At 40.0% G+C, this 17,675-nt stretch overlaps 1 protein-coding gene across 2 annotated transcripts in view; it reads right to left on the bottom strand.

The window, feature by feature from the left end:
• FAF2 (Fas associated factor family member 2) overlaps positions 1 to 17,675 on the bottom strand; it is an 81,276-nt gene that overhangs the window by 31,582 nt on the left and 32,019 nt on the right. For both annotated transcript variants that reach the window (XR_005781606.1, XM_040445787.1), the window contains exon 2: positions 93 to 161. Coding sequence is in view for 1 of the 2 variants with exons in the window: in XM_040445787.1 (XP_040301721.1) it covers positions 93 to 161 (69 nt within the window). In the remaining variant the exon portion in view is untranslated. The remainder of the gene's footprint in view (positions 1 to 92; positions 162 to 17,675) is intronic.

Genomic DNA, 17,675 nt, shown 5'->3' with positions numbered 1-17,675 from the left:
AAAGAAAGGATTTCTGTTGTGGAAAAACACATGTCTTTGGTTCACTGTCAAACTAGGGGGAAAAAATAGGCTCAGAATGAATCATACTATACCTCTATGTTCCAGTTATGCTGTTCCAAGGTATGGCGACATTGATCCATAGATTCTATGCCAGTCAGATCCTGAAAAGAAGGAAAAACCAAAAAGTTACTTAGGGAAAAATCATCAGTAAATATGTAGATATTTTTACCCCTAATACTTATGAATGTTGTGGGGAAACTACACTGAAAAGTACTGAAGGTAAATGCTCCAGTATGGTAAAAACTTCACTGTTCAGAATTTATCCAGTCTGTTATAGCAGGTATTACTGCCATAGAACAAAAACATGGAGTTTCTTACCCTTTAAAACCTCAAGGCTTTCAATTAAGATGATTATTGATTAAAATCAATTTCTCCTCTCAAACTGAAGTTTAAAAACTTAAAGACTTTGGGGCACCTGGGTAGTTCAGTAGGTTAGGCGCCCAACTTCAGCTCATGTCATGATTTCACGGTTCGTGGGTTCGAGTCTCATGTGGGGCTCTGTGCTGACAGCTCAGAGCCTGGAGTCTGCTTCAGATTCTGTGTCTCCTCTCTCTGCCTTTCGCCTGCTCATTCTCACTCTCTCAAAAATACACGTTAAAAAAAAATTATAAAGGGGCGCCTGGGTGGCGCAGTCGGTTAAGCGTCCGACTTCAGCCAGGTCACGATCTCGCGGTCCGTGAGTTCGAGCCCCGCGTCGGGCTCTGGGCTGATGGCTCGGAGCCTGTAGCCTGTTTCCGATTCTGTGTCTCCCTCTCTCTCTCTGCACCTCCCTCGTTCATGCTCTGTCTCTCTCTGTCCCAAAAATAAATAAAAACATTAAAAAAAAAAATTATAAAGATTTCTTTAACCACTAGGTCTAGAAAAATATGTTGAATATTGTTAATGTTCAACAAAAATTCTGTTAATACATAATAATAAAATAATACAAGTTTCCTGCAAAATACCATCCCCTTTTTTTTAGATTTTTTACTATTTTTGAGAGAGACAGAGACAGAGTGCAAGCAGGGGAGGGACAGAGAGAGAGGGAGACACAGAAACTCCCTCTTGCGGGGCTTGAACTTATGAGCCGTGAGATCATGACCTGAGCGGAAGTTGGATGCTTAACTGAATGAGTCACCCAGGCACCCCAAATGTCATTTTACCTACTGTCATATAACCTACCTTATAATACGAACTGTGTGTAAACTATTTTCTTTTAATTAAAAAAAATTTGAGAGAGAGCACACATGAGTGGGGGAGGGGCACAAAGGGAGAGAGAGAGAATCCCAAGCAGGCTCCACATTGTCAGCACAGAGTCCGAGGCAGGGCTTGATCCCATGAACTGAGAGGTCATGACCTGAGCCGAGGTCAAGAGTCAGACACTTAACTGAGCCACCCAGGTGCCCCAAAACATTTTATTAAAAAAAGTCTGTTGAAGTCTAAGGATTAAATGACATTGCCAGGGCATCTGGGTGGCTCAGTCAGTTGGGCGTCCGACTTTGGCTCAGGTCATGATCTCACAGTCCGTGAGTTTGAGCCCCGCACTGGGCTCTGTGCTGACAGCTTAGAGCCTGGAGCCCGCTTCAAATTCTGTGTCTCCCTTTCTCTCTGTTCCTCCCCCACTCATGCTCTCTCTCTCCATCAAAAATAAATAAAAAACATTTAAAAAACTTTTTTTAATAAAAAAAGTTTGTTACTCATGTTTCCCTATGAAAAGTATTTCCCCTACCCTCTTCTCCTTGGACTATTCTCAGGTTTCACTTTGTTTCTTCTCTGGCTCCTCTTCTACCCCTCTTAAATGGAATTTCCCTATGGATGTGTCCCTGGTTTTTGTCTCTCTATACCTCCCTCCCTGGCAATCTCATATATATATATATATGTATTTAAGAGAGAGTGAGTGGGAGAGAGGGGCAGAAGGAAGGAGGGAGGGAGGGAGGAAGAGAGGTCATGACTTGAGCCACAGTCGGATGCTCAACCGACTGAGCCACCCAGGCACCCCAAAATTGTTTACTTTTTAAAAGTCCCACAACAAATTTTGATTTTTTTTTAATGTTTAAAGTACCATGGGGCACCTGGGTGGCTCAGGTCATGAACTCATAATTTGAGTTCATGTGAGGTTGAGCATGGAGCCTACTTGGGATTCTCTCTTCCTCTCTGTCCCTTTCCCCCACTCACGTGCTCTCTCTCAAAAAAATTTTTAAAAATAAGACTAAGAAAATAATAAAATACTGTGCAAATTTCAAAACTGAAATTGAAAAGCTCTATTGAGTACCACTGGCTTTGACAGCTCTGACAGTAAGGACTTTAGTTCCTGACCATTCTAGGCCTCTGACCAATTTGGCTGCTGCCTTCTGGCTTATAATAGGCTCCTTCTTAACTTCCAATTTCCTCACAGCCTTCTGCAGAAGACTGCAATGTCCAGGGTTCCCTCCTCTTCTGTACATATTCTCTTTAAGAATTACACTCTACTTCTGTCTTCTTCTCAGGGTGTAATGGCCACTCAATCTTTAAAAACTAAAATTGTTTTCTCTCTTATGTACCTATTATTTTCTACTTTCTACCATGATTATTTATACTCATTTTATTGCCTTATCAGAGGATACAGGCTCCTTGAGAGCACTGTCTGTGATTCATCTATATATAATGCTCCCCTACTTAACACACAACACAGTAAGGACTTTATAAGTTATAGAAAAAGTTAGTATAAATTAAACAGACCCTTTTTGTATAAGCTTTAATAACTGTTGCTATAAACTGAAACCTTTAGACATTTTCACCAGATCTCAACTGTCTATTAAAACCCTGGGGCTTTTAAATCCCAAACGTTCTGACTACATGTTAAGCTGGCTGTTAAAAACACAAATTTGCAGAATCTTCCTGAAAATTTAGAAGTCAGAGATGGAGATTATTATTTTTTTTTTTTAAAGCTCCTGAGCTGATTCTAATGCACAGCCAGACTGGGAAATTCACAGTATTGCACAATTCTACGTAGAACCAGAGACTATATTATGTCATTTATTAACTTTAAAAAAAATGTTTAATGTTTATTTTTGAGAGACAGAGAGACAGAGAGCAAATGAGGGGAGGGGCAGAGAGAGGAAGAGAAACAGAATCTGAAGCACACTCTAGGCTCCACACTGTCAGCACAGAGCCTGACACGGTGCTTGAACCCAGGAACTATGAGATCATGACATGAGCCAAAGTTGGCCCCTTAACAGACTGAGCCACCAAGGTGCACCACTTATTAACTTTTTAAAAAAGGAGTTAGAAACATTGCAGGAGAGAACAGAGTAACTGCACATCTTCAATACTGAAACACTTAACCTAATTTACAAGCAAAACTCTTTTGTAAGTGGTGAATCAGGGTAAACTGGATGCCCAAGTGAACAAGCCTGCTTTCAATCACTACTGTTGAGTATTGGAAACATGCACTAGGACTAAGCAATGCTAGACACACCTAGGACAGGTGTAATTTATTCATCTAGCAACAGATGTTCACCAATCCAGTATTCTAGAAATCCAGATACAAATATAATACCTAGTCTCATTCAGTTTACATCCTACTGGAGGCAGACTTACCAAAGCAAACCACACACACAGAGCAAATAAATGAACAAAATTTTAGGGTAGGGGATTCCTTTGGAATAGGTGTTCAAGGAAGGCCTCTACAAGGAGCAAACATTTCAGCAGAAAGCTGATGAAACATTAGGGCCCAGCCATGGAAAAATATGCAGGGAAAGTATCCTAGGCAGCAGGACAACAAATGCAAAAACTCTGAGACAAATGGATATATGACATTATGCATTTGTCAAAACCCAGAGAACTTTATGGCAGAGTGAATCTTAATGCATGTAAACTTAAAAAAATCGTTTAAAAGGTCAGAAGATCCTAGGATGGAATACAGTCTGTGACAAAAGAATTTAATTGTATTATAAATATATGAAACAACCTCTTTGAAGAGGGTGAAGGGGAGAGTTGCTGACCTAACTGTGGAAATGAGTGGGGTCTGAAAGGCTAAAGGCAAAAGAAACCGCACGTAAGTGCAATCTCTAGCTGATAAAGTTGTTTGCCATGGGGTATGAGTTCTGAAGCCACTAAGTCTATATACATATACTGGAACTGAAAAATTAAGTAAACAGATGTGGGGTGGGGGGAGACAGTTTTCTCTGTGATGAGGTGGGAAGTTACAGATAACCAAGGGGAGAAGGCTAGAATGATCCATGTGGTAATGGATTAGAGTTGGGAGACATCTGAATCAACTCATGTTTAGCTTAATATAGAATGGTTACAGAGAGAAGCAGATAACTGAGTATATACACATGTATGTCCCTGTTCCATCAGCTAAGAGGGCCCAGAGGCAACAACACACATTCCAGTAAGTAGCAAGCACACATAATGCTCAGATTTTGGTTGCTAACACTATTCTCCAAAAAAAGGAACCAGGCTCCTTAGAGAAAGAGATGATCTTAGGATTGGGGCAGGAAATATATAGGATGACCTCAGAGAATTTCATAGTGCCAGAAAGTAAGGAAGTGCTCAAAAGAACCCCACAATGATGGGGGTATATAAAGAGATACAGGAATCAACCCAAATAGCTCCCAGTGGCCAAAGATGATACAATTTGAGTAACAAAATAAAGTAGTAATGGATTATAATCCTGAATACAAACTCAATATCCACGAGTCCATATAAATACATAATTGAATAAATAAATGGGGGAGAGTAGACAAACAGCCTATGCAGAAGAATTCCAAATAATTGTGTGGATACTATCCCTTCAAGGAGGTGGAACATAATTCTCTACTCAAGTATGAGCTGTGTGCAGTAACTTCTTTCCAAAGAGTATGGTATGGAAAAGAACGGGAAAACATTAACTTTATAGTGGGGAAACCCAACAGACACTACCTCAACCAGGTGATCAAGGTCAATGTCAATGGTGATAAATCCTGGTGACAGTATGCATCCTTGATAAGATGTAATAAAAAAGCATTTTACCTTTGTGTTCTTCCTTCCAAAAATCCATAACCCTAGCCTAATCATGAAAAAAACATCAGGCAAATCCCAATCTAGGGGCATTCTACAAAATACCTGACCAGTACTCCTGAAAACTCTCAAGGTCATCAAAAACAAGGAAAGTCTAAGAAGCTGTGGCAGCCAAGAGGAGCCCAAGCAATTTGCCTACTAAGTGTAATGTGATATCCTAGATGGGATCCTGGAACAGAAACACATTAGGGGGCACCTGGGTGGCTCAGTCAGTTAAGCATCACACTCTTGGTTTTGGCTCAGGTCATGATCTTGTGGCTCTGGTTTCAGGGGTTTGAGCCCTACATCGGGTCCTGCACTGGCAGCACACAAATCTGCTCGGGATTCATTCTCTCTCTCTCTCTCTCTCTCTCTCTCTCTCTCTCTCTGTCTCTCTCTCTCCCCCCCCTTGACTTGTGCTGTATCTGTCTCTCCCAAATTTAATAAATGAACTTAAAGAAAAAAAAAAAACTTTAAGAAAACATCAAAAACTAAGGAAATCAGACTGAAGTATGAACTTTGGTTGATAATAACGTATCACTGTTGGTTCAATAAGTGTAACAAAGGCATGAAATAATAATGTAAGAATGTTGATAAGGAACACCCAGTGCAGAAAATATGGGAAGTTTGTGTACTATTTTTAAAACTTTTCTGTAAATCTAAGTAGCAAGTTTACTTGAAAATGTTTAAAAAACAAAAGTAGGGGACACTTCTGAGACAGAATGAACTTAGCAAATTAGCAGATAATGTCTGAGAAGTAGGCAAGGAAGAGAACATTCATCTAGGACGGTGCTTCTCAGCCTAACTTGCGTATCAGAAGTACCTGAGAGGAATCTACAGATGCCTAGACCTCTACCCCAAGCAATTTAATCAGACTCTCTGAAAATGTTAACTTAGGCATAAATTTTTTCCTAGGGGAGTGAGAACTTTCAGGTGATTCTACTGTACAGGATTGAGAATCACCAATGAAGAGCTTTAATTCTAAATTCAATGGGAGTGTCATTCTGTCTGTGAGAAGCATTAATTGCAGAGGGAATGAAAGAGAACAAGACACCAGCTAGACTATACAGATGTCTGTGAGAAAGAGAATGGTAGTTTACGATGGTAGCAGTGAAGACGGAAAGAAGAGGACAGATTTAGGGTATATTGTTAAAGCTAGAGCCAAAAGGACCGAATGATAAATATGTGGGGGTGGAAGAGAAATACTAAGATGAACCCAAGCTTCAGTGGAGGGATGATAGTGTTATTTACTAAGAATGAGGAAAACTGTTGATATAATTTTGTACATCTTTTTGAGAATCATTTACTTCTGGTAAAGCAAAGTGTTTAAAAAAAGATTAGGGGAAAAAGTAGAAACACACTGCCAAAGATGAATGCACTCTATGCTTAGATGTATCATATGGGAATGGACCACCTGATCGCAATGCCAGCCAGCAAGATGGATAGTGATCTATCCAAAGGGCCAAATGCAAAACATGAGGAACTCACTTGCCACCCACTGTCTGAAAACAGTTGCACTCATAGCCTGGATAGGGTTGGCTACCTTTTCTCAGTTTCATATTTTTTTTCTAAACCTAGGATAAATTAGGCAAAGAAAGTTTAAATACTAGAGAAAGATGGGAAAAAGGGAGGTTTCCCTGTGGTCCCAATCACTACCAATACAACTGGTTTACATTTTAGTATTTCCTTGTAATTCACTGCACTGCAAGAAAAGGATCTGGGATTTTGATTCAACCTCCATTCAAACATTTTAATTATAGATGGAACTGGTTAATGGGCGTTGCTTCTCTTTTCTAAACTGTAAGCATCTTGAGAAGAATCCATTTACTTTTGCTTTCTGATCTTCGTAGGACTCTTCTGGTGTTGTCTTTCCTGACTTGGGAACCAATCCCTCCACTGCTCTCTTTCCACTAATCAGCCCTGCCTCCCACATCACTGCTAACAATCACCGGTTGAGGAGTTTTCTATATTTTCTCTTCTCTGTGAGACACCTCTCTCCTAGATACACAAAATTTTGAGCACTCCTACTTATTTTATCAAGTACTCTCTTATATATTACTCTTCATAACCATTTTAACGGTTATATAATACTGTAATTGGCCAAAACAATTTACATACAGATGTTACAATTGCTTCTGATTTCCCACTACTAAAATAGCACTCTGATGAATATTTCTGTTACAACGTTTCTCTGTATTCAGAATTTCCCCCTTTAGGATCCAATCAAAATTATGATCCAAGGGGTATGCATAATTTTTCAAGTTCCTGATACATATTGCCAAAATCTACTTCGGAAGGACTATTTCAATTTAGGGCTGGTTTCAATGTGAATCAAAAGCTAAGTATGTCTCGAGCCAGTATTCATTCTCATTTCAGTGCCAAAGTGAGTTGTGCAAAGCCAGCTTTGTTCGAACAAAGAATATGGCAGTTTTGGCTGGAGACACTGCATTAGCTTTGTTACCAATTCTTTCGCAGCAATAACATGTTTGGCTACCGGCACTTATGGAAGATAGGTGAAACAGAAGTTAAAGAAATGATGGATTTAATAACCTTAGTCACTGGTTTCCAGTTCCTCCCAAATTAATTTCTTTAGAATTCAACAGGTTATAATTCTTTTCATTTTTAAACTTATTTATTTATTTAGTTGGCTTCACACCCAGTGTGGAGCTTGAACTCACAACCCTGAGATCAAGACTTGAGCTGAGATCAAGAGTCAGATGTCCAACCAACTGAGCTACCCAGGCGCCCCTATAATTCTCTTTTAAAAGGAACTTTTTCTTAATTTTTTTTTTAAGGCACTCTCTATGCCCAATGTGGGGCTCAAACTCATGACCCTGGGATCAAGAGTCAGTCTCCACTGACTAAGCCAGCCAAGGGCCCCTCTTTTTTAACCCTGCACTCCAAGGAACTTGGAGAACGAGGAAGCACATGTGTGTAAATGTGGGAAGGGCAGAGAGGGGGAGAGAGGACTGAAGAGGGCTCTGTGCTAACAACAGATAACCCGTTGTGGGGCTCAAATTCATGAACCTCGACATCATGACCTGAGCTGAAGTCAGATGCTTTACGCAGGTGCCTCAGGAACTTCTTTTTAAACACTATATGTTAACTCTAACGGAATTTAAGATTTTTATTTAAAAAAATTTTTTTTAAACATCTGCACAGAGTGCAAGCTGGGGAGGGGCAGAGAAAGGGAGACACAGAATCCAAAGCAGGCTCCAGGCTCTGAGCTGTCAGCACAGAGCCTGACAGAGGGCTCGAATTCATGAACTGTGAGATCATGACCTGAGCCAAAGTCGACTGCTGAACGGACTGAACCACCCTGGTGCTCTGAATTTAAAATTTTTAAAAGGGAACTTTTTTTTTTAATTTTTTTAACATTTATTTATTTTTTGAGAGACAGAGAGAGACAGAGTATGAGCAGAGGAGGGGCAGAGAGAGAGAGGGAGTCACAGAATCTGAAGCAGGCCCCAAGCTCTAAGCTGTCAGCACTGAGCCCCATGCGGGCCTCGAACTCACAAGCCGTGAGATCATGATCTGAGCTGAAGTCAAACGCTCAACCGACTGAGCCACCCAGGTGCCCCAAAAGGAACTTTCTTTTGAGAAGAGAACTGCATCCCAAAGACACAGTGCAGTGCCTTAGCAAACAGTTAATAAACTGTGGAAACTGTCTAAACGAATAAATGAATGAATCCTGTTCTTACACCAACAATCAACTTTTATCTCTCTAGTTTTTTGTTGTTTTTTTTTTTTTAAAGATTTTATTTTCAAGCAACCTCTACACCCAATGCAGGGCTTGAACTCACAATGCCGAGATCAAGAGTCACATGCTCCCCCAACTGAGCCAGCCAGGCACCCCATCTCTCTCTAGCTTTTAAATACTGTTCCTCTCATTATCATTTACTCCTACTTTGTGTCAGGATGCTAGCCACCTTTACTTCATCTTCCTCAACAATCCTGAGATAGATATTGCCACCATACCCATCATGAATTGAGAATACGAAGACTCTTTGAAAAGAATTATGTGGGGGCACCTGGGTGGCTCACTTGGTTGGGCGTCTGACTTAGGCTCAGGTCTTGATCTCGCAGTTCGTGAGTTCGAGTCCTGCATCAGGCTCTGTGCTGACAACTCAGAGCCTGGAGCCTGCTGCAGATTGTGTCTCCCTCTCTCTGCCCCTCCCCTGCTTGTGCTCTCTCTCTGCCTTTGAAAAATAAACATTAAAAAATTTTTTCTTAATGTTTAAAAAAAAATTATGTGGAAGCATTCCCACACTAAGGCAGGTACATCATAAGTACTCAAAAGTTAGCTAAATCTGCTAACCTTTATTTCCTAGTTGGCTTGCTTTCCAGTACTCCGGTTTACATTAAGATCTACTAACATCTGAGGTGACTTGAGATGGCACTGGACAAAATCGCTGCTGTAGCTACAAAGATTAATTTTAGTACCTGGATATTAACATTGGGACATTCTCCCTCTAATCTCCCAGGGCCACTGTCTAATGTCAAAGCTATTACAAATCCCCTCCTGGGTAGGTCCATCCAGGTCTGTCTTACTGAGATATCCCTTGCTCCAAGATGATCTTTCCCTCCTTCCTCCTCCCCTCAAAGCTAACTCCCCTTCTATTAATTGCTCTCCTAAGGATTTAGGATAATGCTACATTTAGTTACAGCTATTTACACAACAGTATAATTGACTTGTAGCATTAGTAAGAGAAAGGCAGTATGTATCTCTAGGGCAAAAAATATCCTGAACCCCAATCAATCTCTAACTAGTAAGATGCATAGAGGAAATTGGAGGAAAGTGTGCAAACTATTTCTATATCCTTCTCCTATTCCATCTTTGGTCTAACTTCCTCCTCTCCCAAGTCAGAAGACAACAAACAGGATGTCAACACCACCTGGCAACTCACTTCTGAAATACTGTGATCCTTGACTTAACTTTTAAGTATGATTCAAGGAAGGTATCACAAACAATAGATGATGTAGTGTTTTAACTAGATGTCTCATTCAACTATTTGGATAGGGATTAGGTAACACTCAAGATTACCCAAGTGTAATCACTGGAGTGCTTTCCTAAGAAGTATTTCTCTTCCCACACCTCATCTGTTTATACTAACACTGTAGGAGGTTGATGTGAAATCTCAGTTGAAATTTAAGTGCTCTTTTTCCTCAACAAGATATTAGCCAACCAGCTCCAACAGTACATTAAAAAAATTATTCACCACGACCAAGCGGGATTTATGCCTGGGATGCAGGGCTAGTTCAATATCCACAAAACAATTAATGTGATTCATCACATCAATAAAAGAAAGGACAAGAACCATATGATCTTCTCAATAGATGCAGAAAAAGCATTTGACAAAATACAGCATCCTTTCTTGATAAAAACCCTTAAGAAAGTAGGGATAGAAGGAGCATACTTCAAGATCATAAAAACCATGTATGAATGACCCAATGCTAATATCATCCTCAATGGTGAAAACTGAGAGCTTTCTCCCTAAGGTCAGGAACAAGACAGGGATGTCCACTCTCACCACTGTTATTCAACATAGTATTGGAAGTCTTAGCCTCTGCAATCAGGCAACACAAAGAAATGAAAGGCATCCAAATCGGCCAGGAGGAGGTCAAACTTTCACTCTTTGCAGATGACATGACACTCTATATGGAAAACCCAAAAGATTCCACCTAAAAACTACTAGAATTGATTCATGAATTCAGCAAAGTTGCAGGATATAAAATCAAGGCACAGAAATTGGTTGCATTCCTATACACCAACAATGAAGCAACAGAAAGAGAAATCAAGGTTTCGATCCCATTTACAGTTGCACAAAAAACCATAAAATACCTAGGAATAAATCTAACCAAAGAGGTGAAAAATCGATACACTGAAAATTACAGAAAGCTTATGAAAGAAATTAAAGAAGACACAAAAAAATGGGAAAAGATTCCATGCTCCTGGATGGGAAGAACAAATATTGTTACAATGTCCATACTACCTAAAGCAATCTACATATTCAATGCAATCCCTATCAAAATAACACCATCATTCTTCACAGAGCTAGAACAAAGAATCCTAATATTTGTATAGAACCAGAAAAGACCCCAAATAGCCAAAGCGATCTTGAAAGAGAAAACCAAAGCAGGAGGCTTCACAATCCCAGACTTCAAGCTATTCTACAAAGCTGTAATCATCAAGACAGTAATGGGACTGGCACAAGAAAAGACACTCAGATCAACAGAACACAATACAGGACACAGAAATGGACCCACAAATGTATGGCCAACTAATCTTTGACAAAGCAGGAAAGAATATCCAATGGAATAAAGACGGTCTCTTCAGCAAGTGGTGCTGGGAAAACCGGACAGTGACAGGCAGAAGAATGAACCTGGACCACTTTATGACACCATACACAAAAATAAACTCAAAATGGATGAAAGACCTCAATGTAAGACAGAAACCCTTCAAAATCCTTGAGGAGAAAGCAGGCAAAAACCTCTCTGATCTTGCCCGCAGCAACTTCTTACTCAACACGTCTCCGGGGGCAAGGGAAACAAAAGCAAAAATGAACTACTGGGACCTCATCAAAATAAAAAGTTTCTGCACAGCGAAGGAAACAATCAGCAAAACTAAAAGGCAACCAACAGAATGGGAGAAGATATTTGCAAATGACATATCAGATAAAGGGTTAATATCCAAAATCTATAAAGAATTTCTCAAACTCAACACCCAAAAAACAAACAATCCAGTGAAGAAATGGGCAAAAGACATGAATAGACACCTCTCCAAAGAAGACATCCAGATGGCCAAGTGACACATGAAAAAATGTTCAACATCACTCATCATCAGGGAAATACAAATCAAAGCCACAATGAGATACCACCTTACACCCGTCAGAATGGCTAACATTAACAACTCAGGCAACAACAGATGTTGGCGAGGGTGCGGAGAAAGAGGATCTCTCTTTTTTTTTTTTTTTAATTTTTTAACATTTATTTATTTTTGAGAGACAGAGAGAGGCAGAGCAGGAGTGGAGGAGGGGCAGAGAGAGAGAGAGGGAGACACAGAATCCGAAGCAGACTCCAGTCTCTGAGCTGTCAGCACAGAGCCCGATGCGGGGCTCGAACTCACGGACCGCGAGATCATGACCTGGGCTGAAGTTGGACACTCAACCGACTGAGCCACCCAGGTGCCCCAATCTCTTTTGCATTGTTGGTGGCAATGCAAGCTGGTGCAGCCACTCTGGAAAACAGTATGGGGGTTCCTCAAAAAACTAAAAATAGAACTACCCTACAACCCAGCAGTTGTACTACTAGGCATTTATCCATGGGATACAGATGTGCTGTTTTGAAGGGACACATGCACCCATGTTTATAGCAGCACTATCAACAATAGCCAAAGATTGGAAAGGGCCCAAATGTCCATCGATGGATGAATGGATAAAGAAGATGTGGTATATATATACAATGGAGTATTACTCGGCAATCAAAAAGAATGAAATCTTGCCATTTGCAACTACGTGGATGGAACTGGAGGGTATTATGCTAAGTGAAATTAGGCAGAGAAAGACAAAAATCATATGACTTCACTCACATGAGGATTTTAAGAGACAAAACAGATGAACATAAGGGAAGGGAAACAAAAATAATATAAAACAGGGTAGGGGGCAAAACAGATGGGACTCCTAAAAATGGAGAACAATGGCACAAAAACAGACACATAGACCAATGGAATAGAATAGAAACCCCAGAACTAGACCCACAAACGTATGGCCAACTCATCTTTGACAAAGCAGGAAAGAACATCCAATGGAAAAAAGACAGTCTCTTTAACAAATGGTGCTGGGAGAACTGGACAGCAACATGCAGAAGGTTGAAACTAGACCACTTTCTCACACCATTCACAAAAATAAACTCAAAATGGATAAAGGACCTGAATGTGAGACAGGAAACCATCAAAACCTTAGAGGAGAAAGCAGGAAAAGACCTCTCTGACCTCAGCCGTAGCAATCTCTTACTCGACACATCCCCAAAGGCAAGGGAATTAAAAGCAAAAGTGAATTACTGGGACCTTATGAAGATAAAAAGCTTCTGCACAGCAAAGGAAACAACCAACAAAACTAAAAGGCAACCAACGGAATGGGAAAAGATATTTGCAAATGACATATCGGACAAAGGGCTAGTATCCAAAATCTATAAAGAGCTCACCAAACTCCACACCCGAAAAGCAAATAACCCAGTGAAGAAATGGGCAGAAAACATGAATAGACACTTCTCTAAAGAAGACATCCGGATGGCCAACAGGCACATGAAAAGATGTTCAGCGTCGCTCCTTATCAGGGAAATACAAATCAAAACCACACTCAGGTATCACCTCACGCCAATCAGAGTGGCCAAAATGAACAAATCAGGAGACTATAGATGCTGGAGAGGATGTGGAGAAACGGGAACCCTCTTGCACTGTTGGTGGGAATGCAAATTGGTGCAGCCACTCTGGAAAGCAGTGTGGAGGTTCCTCAGAAAATTAAAAATAGACCTACCCTATGACCCAGCAATAGCACTGCTAGGAATTTATCCAAGGGACACAGGAGTACTGATGCATAGGGGCACTTGTACCCCAATGTTCATAGCAGCACTCTCAACAATAGCCAAATTATGGAAAGAGCCTAAATGTCCATCAACTGATGAATGGATAAAGAAATTGTGGTTTATATACACTATGGAATACTACGTGGCAATGAGAAAAAATGAAATATGGCCTTTTGTAGCAACGTGGATGGAACTGGAGAGTGTGATGCTAAGTGAAATAAGCCATACAGAGAAAGACAGATACCATATGGTTTCACTCTTATGTGGATCCTGAGAAACTTAACAGGAACCCATGGGAGAGGGGAAGGAAAAAAAAAAAAGAGGTTAGAGTGGGAGAGAGCCAAAGCATAAGAGACTGTTGAGAACTGAGAGCAAACTGAGGGTTGATGGGGGGTGGGAGGGAGGAGAGGGTGGGTGATGGGTATTGAGGAGGGCACCTTTTGGGATGAGCACTGGGTGTTGTATGGAAACCAATTTGACAATAAATTTCATATATAAATTAAAATAAATAAATAAATAAATAAATAAATAAATAAATAAAAATGGAGAACAAAATGAGGGTTACTGGAGGGGTTGTGGGAGGGAGGATGGGCTAAATGGGTAAGGGGCACTAAGGAATCTATTGCTGAAATCATTGTTGCACTATATGCTAACTAATTTGGATGTAAATTTTAAAAAAGAAAAAAAATTAAAAAGAAAAAAAGAAATTTAAGTGCTCTCTAAATTCCAATTGGATTGTTAGCTCTAGCTTGTTTGGGATAGATTATTTATTTGTTTAAAAAAATTTTAATGTTTTATTTTATTTTTGAGAGAGAGCGAGCGAGCATGAGTGGGGGAGGGGCAGAGAGAGAGGGAGACACAGAATCTGAAGCAGGGCTCAAACCCACAAAATGCGAGATTGTGACCTGAGCAGAAGTCGGATGCTCAACTGAGCCCCGAGGTGTTCCTTTTTTTTTTTTTTAATTTTAAGTTTATTTGTTTATTTTGAGACAGAGAGCACAAGTGGGGGAGGAACAAGAGAGAGACAGGGGAGCACAAGAGACAGAGAGAGAGGGAGAGAGAGGGAGAGAGAGAGAATCCCAAGCAGGCTCTGCACTGTCTGCTCAGAGCCCGATGTGGGGCTCGAACTCAGAAACCATGAGATCAAGATCATGACCTGAGCCAAAATCAAGAGTCAGATGCTTAACCGACTAAGCCACCCAGGCACCCCTGAATATTTTAACTTGTTTTCAGTTATTCCCAGAGAGAAACTTGGCAAAAACCAGGGATCTTTGTTCCCTCCTTCCTACTACACAGATACCTTTGCTTTATGCAGTAATAATACGCCTTCTCTGGTAGCGGCAGGAGAAATGGAATTTGAAGTCCCTTCACACCCAGCAATCACACTCACCCAGCCTCTGATCTATACCTGAAACTCTTATACTCAAATCTTTATTATTCACATTTAATTATTAAGCTCCCAAATTAAATAACAGCAGCTTCCATTTACTAAGCACCTACTACTATGTAATAGGCACTGTAAGTAATAAAGCCTTCATTTTCCCCACTGAGAAAGCCAAGGATTCAAAAGGATAGGTAACCTAAGAATATCCTTGTCTAGGAATAACAACAAATGGTGGAGCTGAGACTGAAACCTAGAATAACTACATCCAAAGTCCAGGCTGCTTCCTATGCCACAATGCCTCCCATTTTTATTTGATTAATTCATACTATAAAACAAATTTTCAGGGGCACCTGGGTGGCTCACTCGGGTAAGTGTCCAACTCCTGATTCTGGGTCAGGTCATGATCTCACACTTCATGAGATCAAGCCCCATGTTAGGTTCTGGGCAGACAGCACAGAGCCTACTTGCAATTCTCTCTTCCTCTCTCTGCCCCTACCCTGCTGGTGCTCTGTTTCTCTCAAGATAAACTTAAAAAACAAAAAACAAAAACAAGTTTTCAATAAATCCTCAATTCAGAAAATTTCAGCAAAAGTTCTGAGAATGTCTGGAATGCTTTAAGTTTATTGATTGGGAGAGAGAACGCAAGCAGGAGAGGGGCAGAGAGAGAGAGAGAGAGAGAGAGAGAACCCAAGCAGGCTCCACACTGTCAGCATGGAGCCCAAGGTGGGGCTCGATCTCCCAAACTGCAAGATCATGACCTGAGCCAAAATCAAGAATTGGACGCTCAACCAACAGAGCCAACCAGACACCCCTAAAACCTGTTTTGTTTTTGATTTTAGAGAGAGAGAGAGGCAGAGTCACACCAACTGAGCAAGCTAAGTGTCCCTGGTCACTTCTTTCTTAATTATACTTATTGGTAGCTAAATATCAGCCCACAGATGTATATAAAAGTGTTCTCATTTATGCGTAGTGTCAACAATTTATTGGTATAGTTTTGCTCTACAAAGGGTTTGATGTCAAATAAGCCTGGAAATGTTACATACCAAAATCCCCTTTTTGGGTATTCCCAATATATCTTTTACATTTCTTGCTTTTAGGTAAAAAGAAAATTTAACTTCACAACTTCACAACTCCACAAAGGGAAAGATCTATTTTAGAAGAACACTATTAATATCCAATGAAGAGCTTTCCTGTAGAACTGGCTTGGGAATCACAGATTAGAGGCCACCACTGGATGTCAAACTAAATGGTCCATGTAAATCAAGAGATAATCCTACCCCCTAAACAGATTCTTAAATATTTGAGAACTGACTGGACACAATGACAGTACACAGGATGCTTTATGTGCAAATATTTGAATCTACATTAAAGTACCATTTGGATGAACATTTCCAAAAAACAATCAATAGTCTTAATCCAAGCAATTAAGAGTAGGTAGAATAAGCAGTTGACCTTTGTTGGAAAGTTAGATGATACCAACATCTTCAATAACCCTTCGCTCTAATTCTACCACTAACTAGCTTGGTGACTTTAGGCATCTTTCTGAGATTCAGTTTCCTTATTTGTAAAATGTAAATAAAAAATGATTAACTCATTGGGTTGGAAAGATTAAGTATACAATGCTCAATTCAGCTATTATAAGGAAACATGAAGAAAACATTAAAAATGCAAATGTAGTAAAACTTAGTTTCATGTGGACAAGTAAAAGACATTTGCACATCAAATGAGATTATTGTGTGGATTTTTTTTTCCTTTCATTCTGTTAAGGTGGTATATTACACTTGAACCATTGTTGCATTCCAGGAACAAATCCCACTCGGTCATGGCATATAATCCTTTTAACATGCTGCTAAATTCAGGGGCACCTGGGTGGCTCAGTCAGTTGAGCATCTGACTCTTGATTTCAGCTCAGGTCATGATTTCACGATTCCTGGGATCAAGCCCCACAGCAAGCTCTGTGCTGACAGTGCAGCCTGCTTGGGATTCTCTCTCTGCCTCTCCTCTGCTTGTGCTCTCTCACTCCCAAAATAAATAAATAAACTTAAAAAAAATGCTGCTAATTTCAGTTTGCTGGTATTTTGTTGAAGATTTTTGCATTAATGTTCATAAAGAATAATGGACTCTAGTCTTGTGTCTTTCTTTGCTGGCTTTGGTAACAAGTTAATTCTGGCCTCAGAACCAGTAAAATGTTCCCTCTTTTTCAATTTTTTGGAAAAATTTGAGAAAAATTGGAATTGGTTCTTTATACAGTTGATAGAATTCACCAGTGAAGCCATCAGGTCCAAGGCTTTTGTCAGGAGTTTTTTTTATTATAGATTCAATCTCCTTACTAGTTATATATTCAGATTTTCTATTTCTTTGTGATTTAGTCCCCAGGAGATCTTATGTTTCTAGGAATTTGTCCACCTCATCTAGGTTACCCAATTTGTTGGCACACAACTGTTCATAATACTTTTATCAATTTTATTTCTGTAGGGTTGGTGATAATGTCTCCATTTTCATTTCTGATTTTAGTAACTTGGATCTTCTTTTTTTTTAGTCCACTGAGCTAAAAGTTTGTAAATATTGTTGATCTTTTCAAAAGAACCAACTTTTGAGGGTGCCTGGGTGGCTCAGTTGGTTAAGCATCTGACTTTGACTCAGGTCA

This window comes from Herpailurus yagouaroundi, unplaced genomic scaffold (assembly GCF_014898765.1).
Source record: "Herpailurus yagouaroundi ecotype Mexico unplaced genomic scaffold, PumYag 29, whole genome shotgun sequence".
Classification (NCBI taxonomy): domain Eukaryota; kingdom Metazoa; phylum Chordata; class Mammalia; order Carnivora; family Felidae; genus Herpailurus; species Herpailurus yagouaroundi.
Note: the sequence above shows the minus strand (reverse complement) of the source record. Positions and strands in the feature narration are given on the sequence as shown.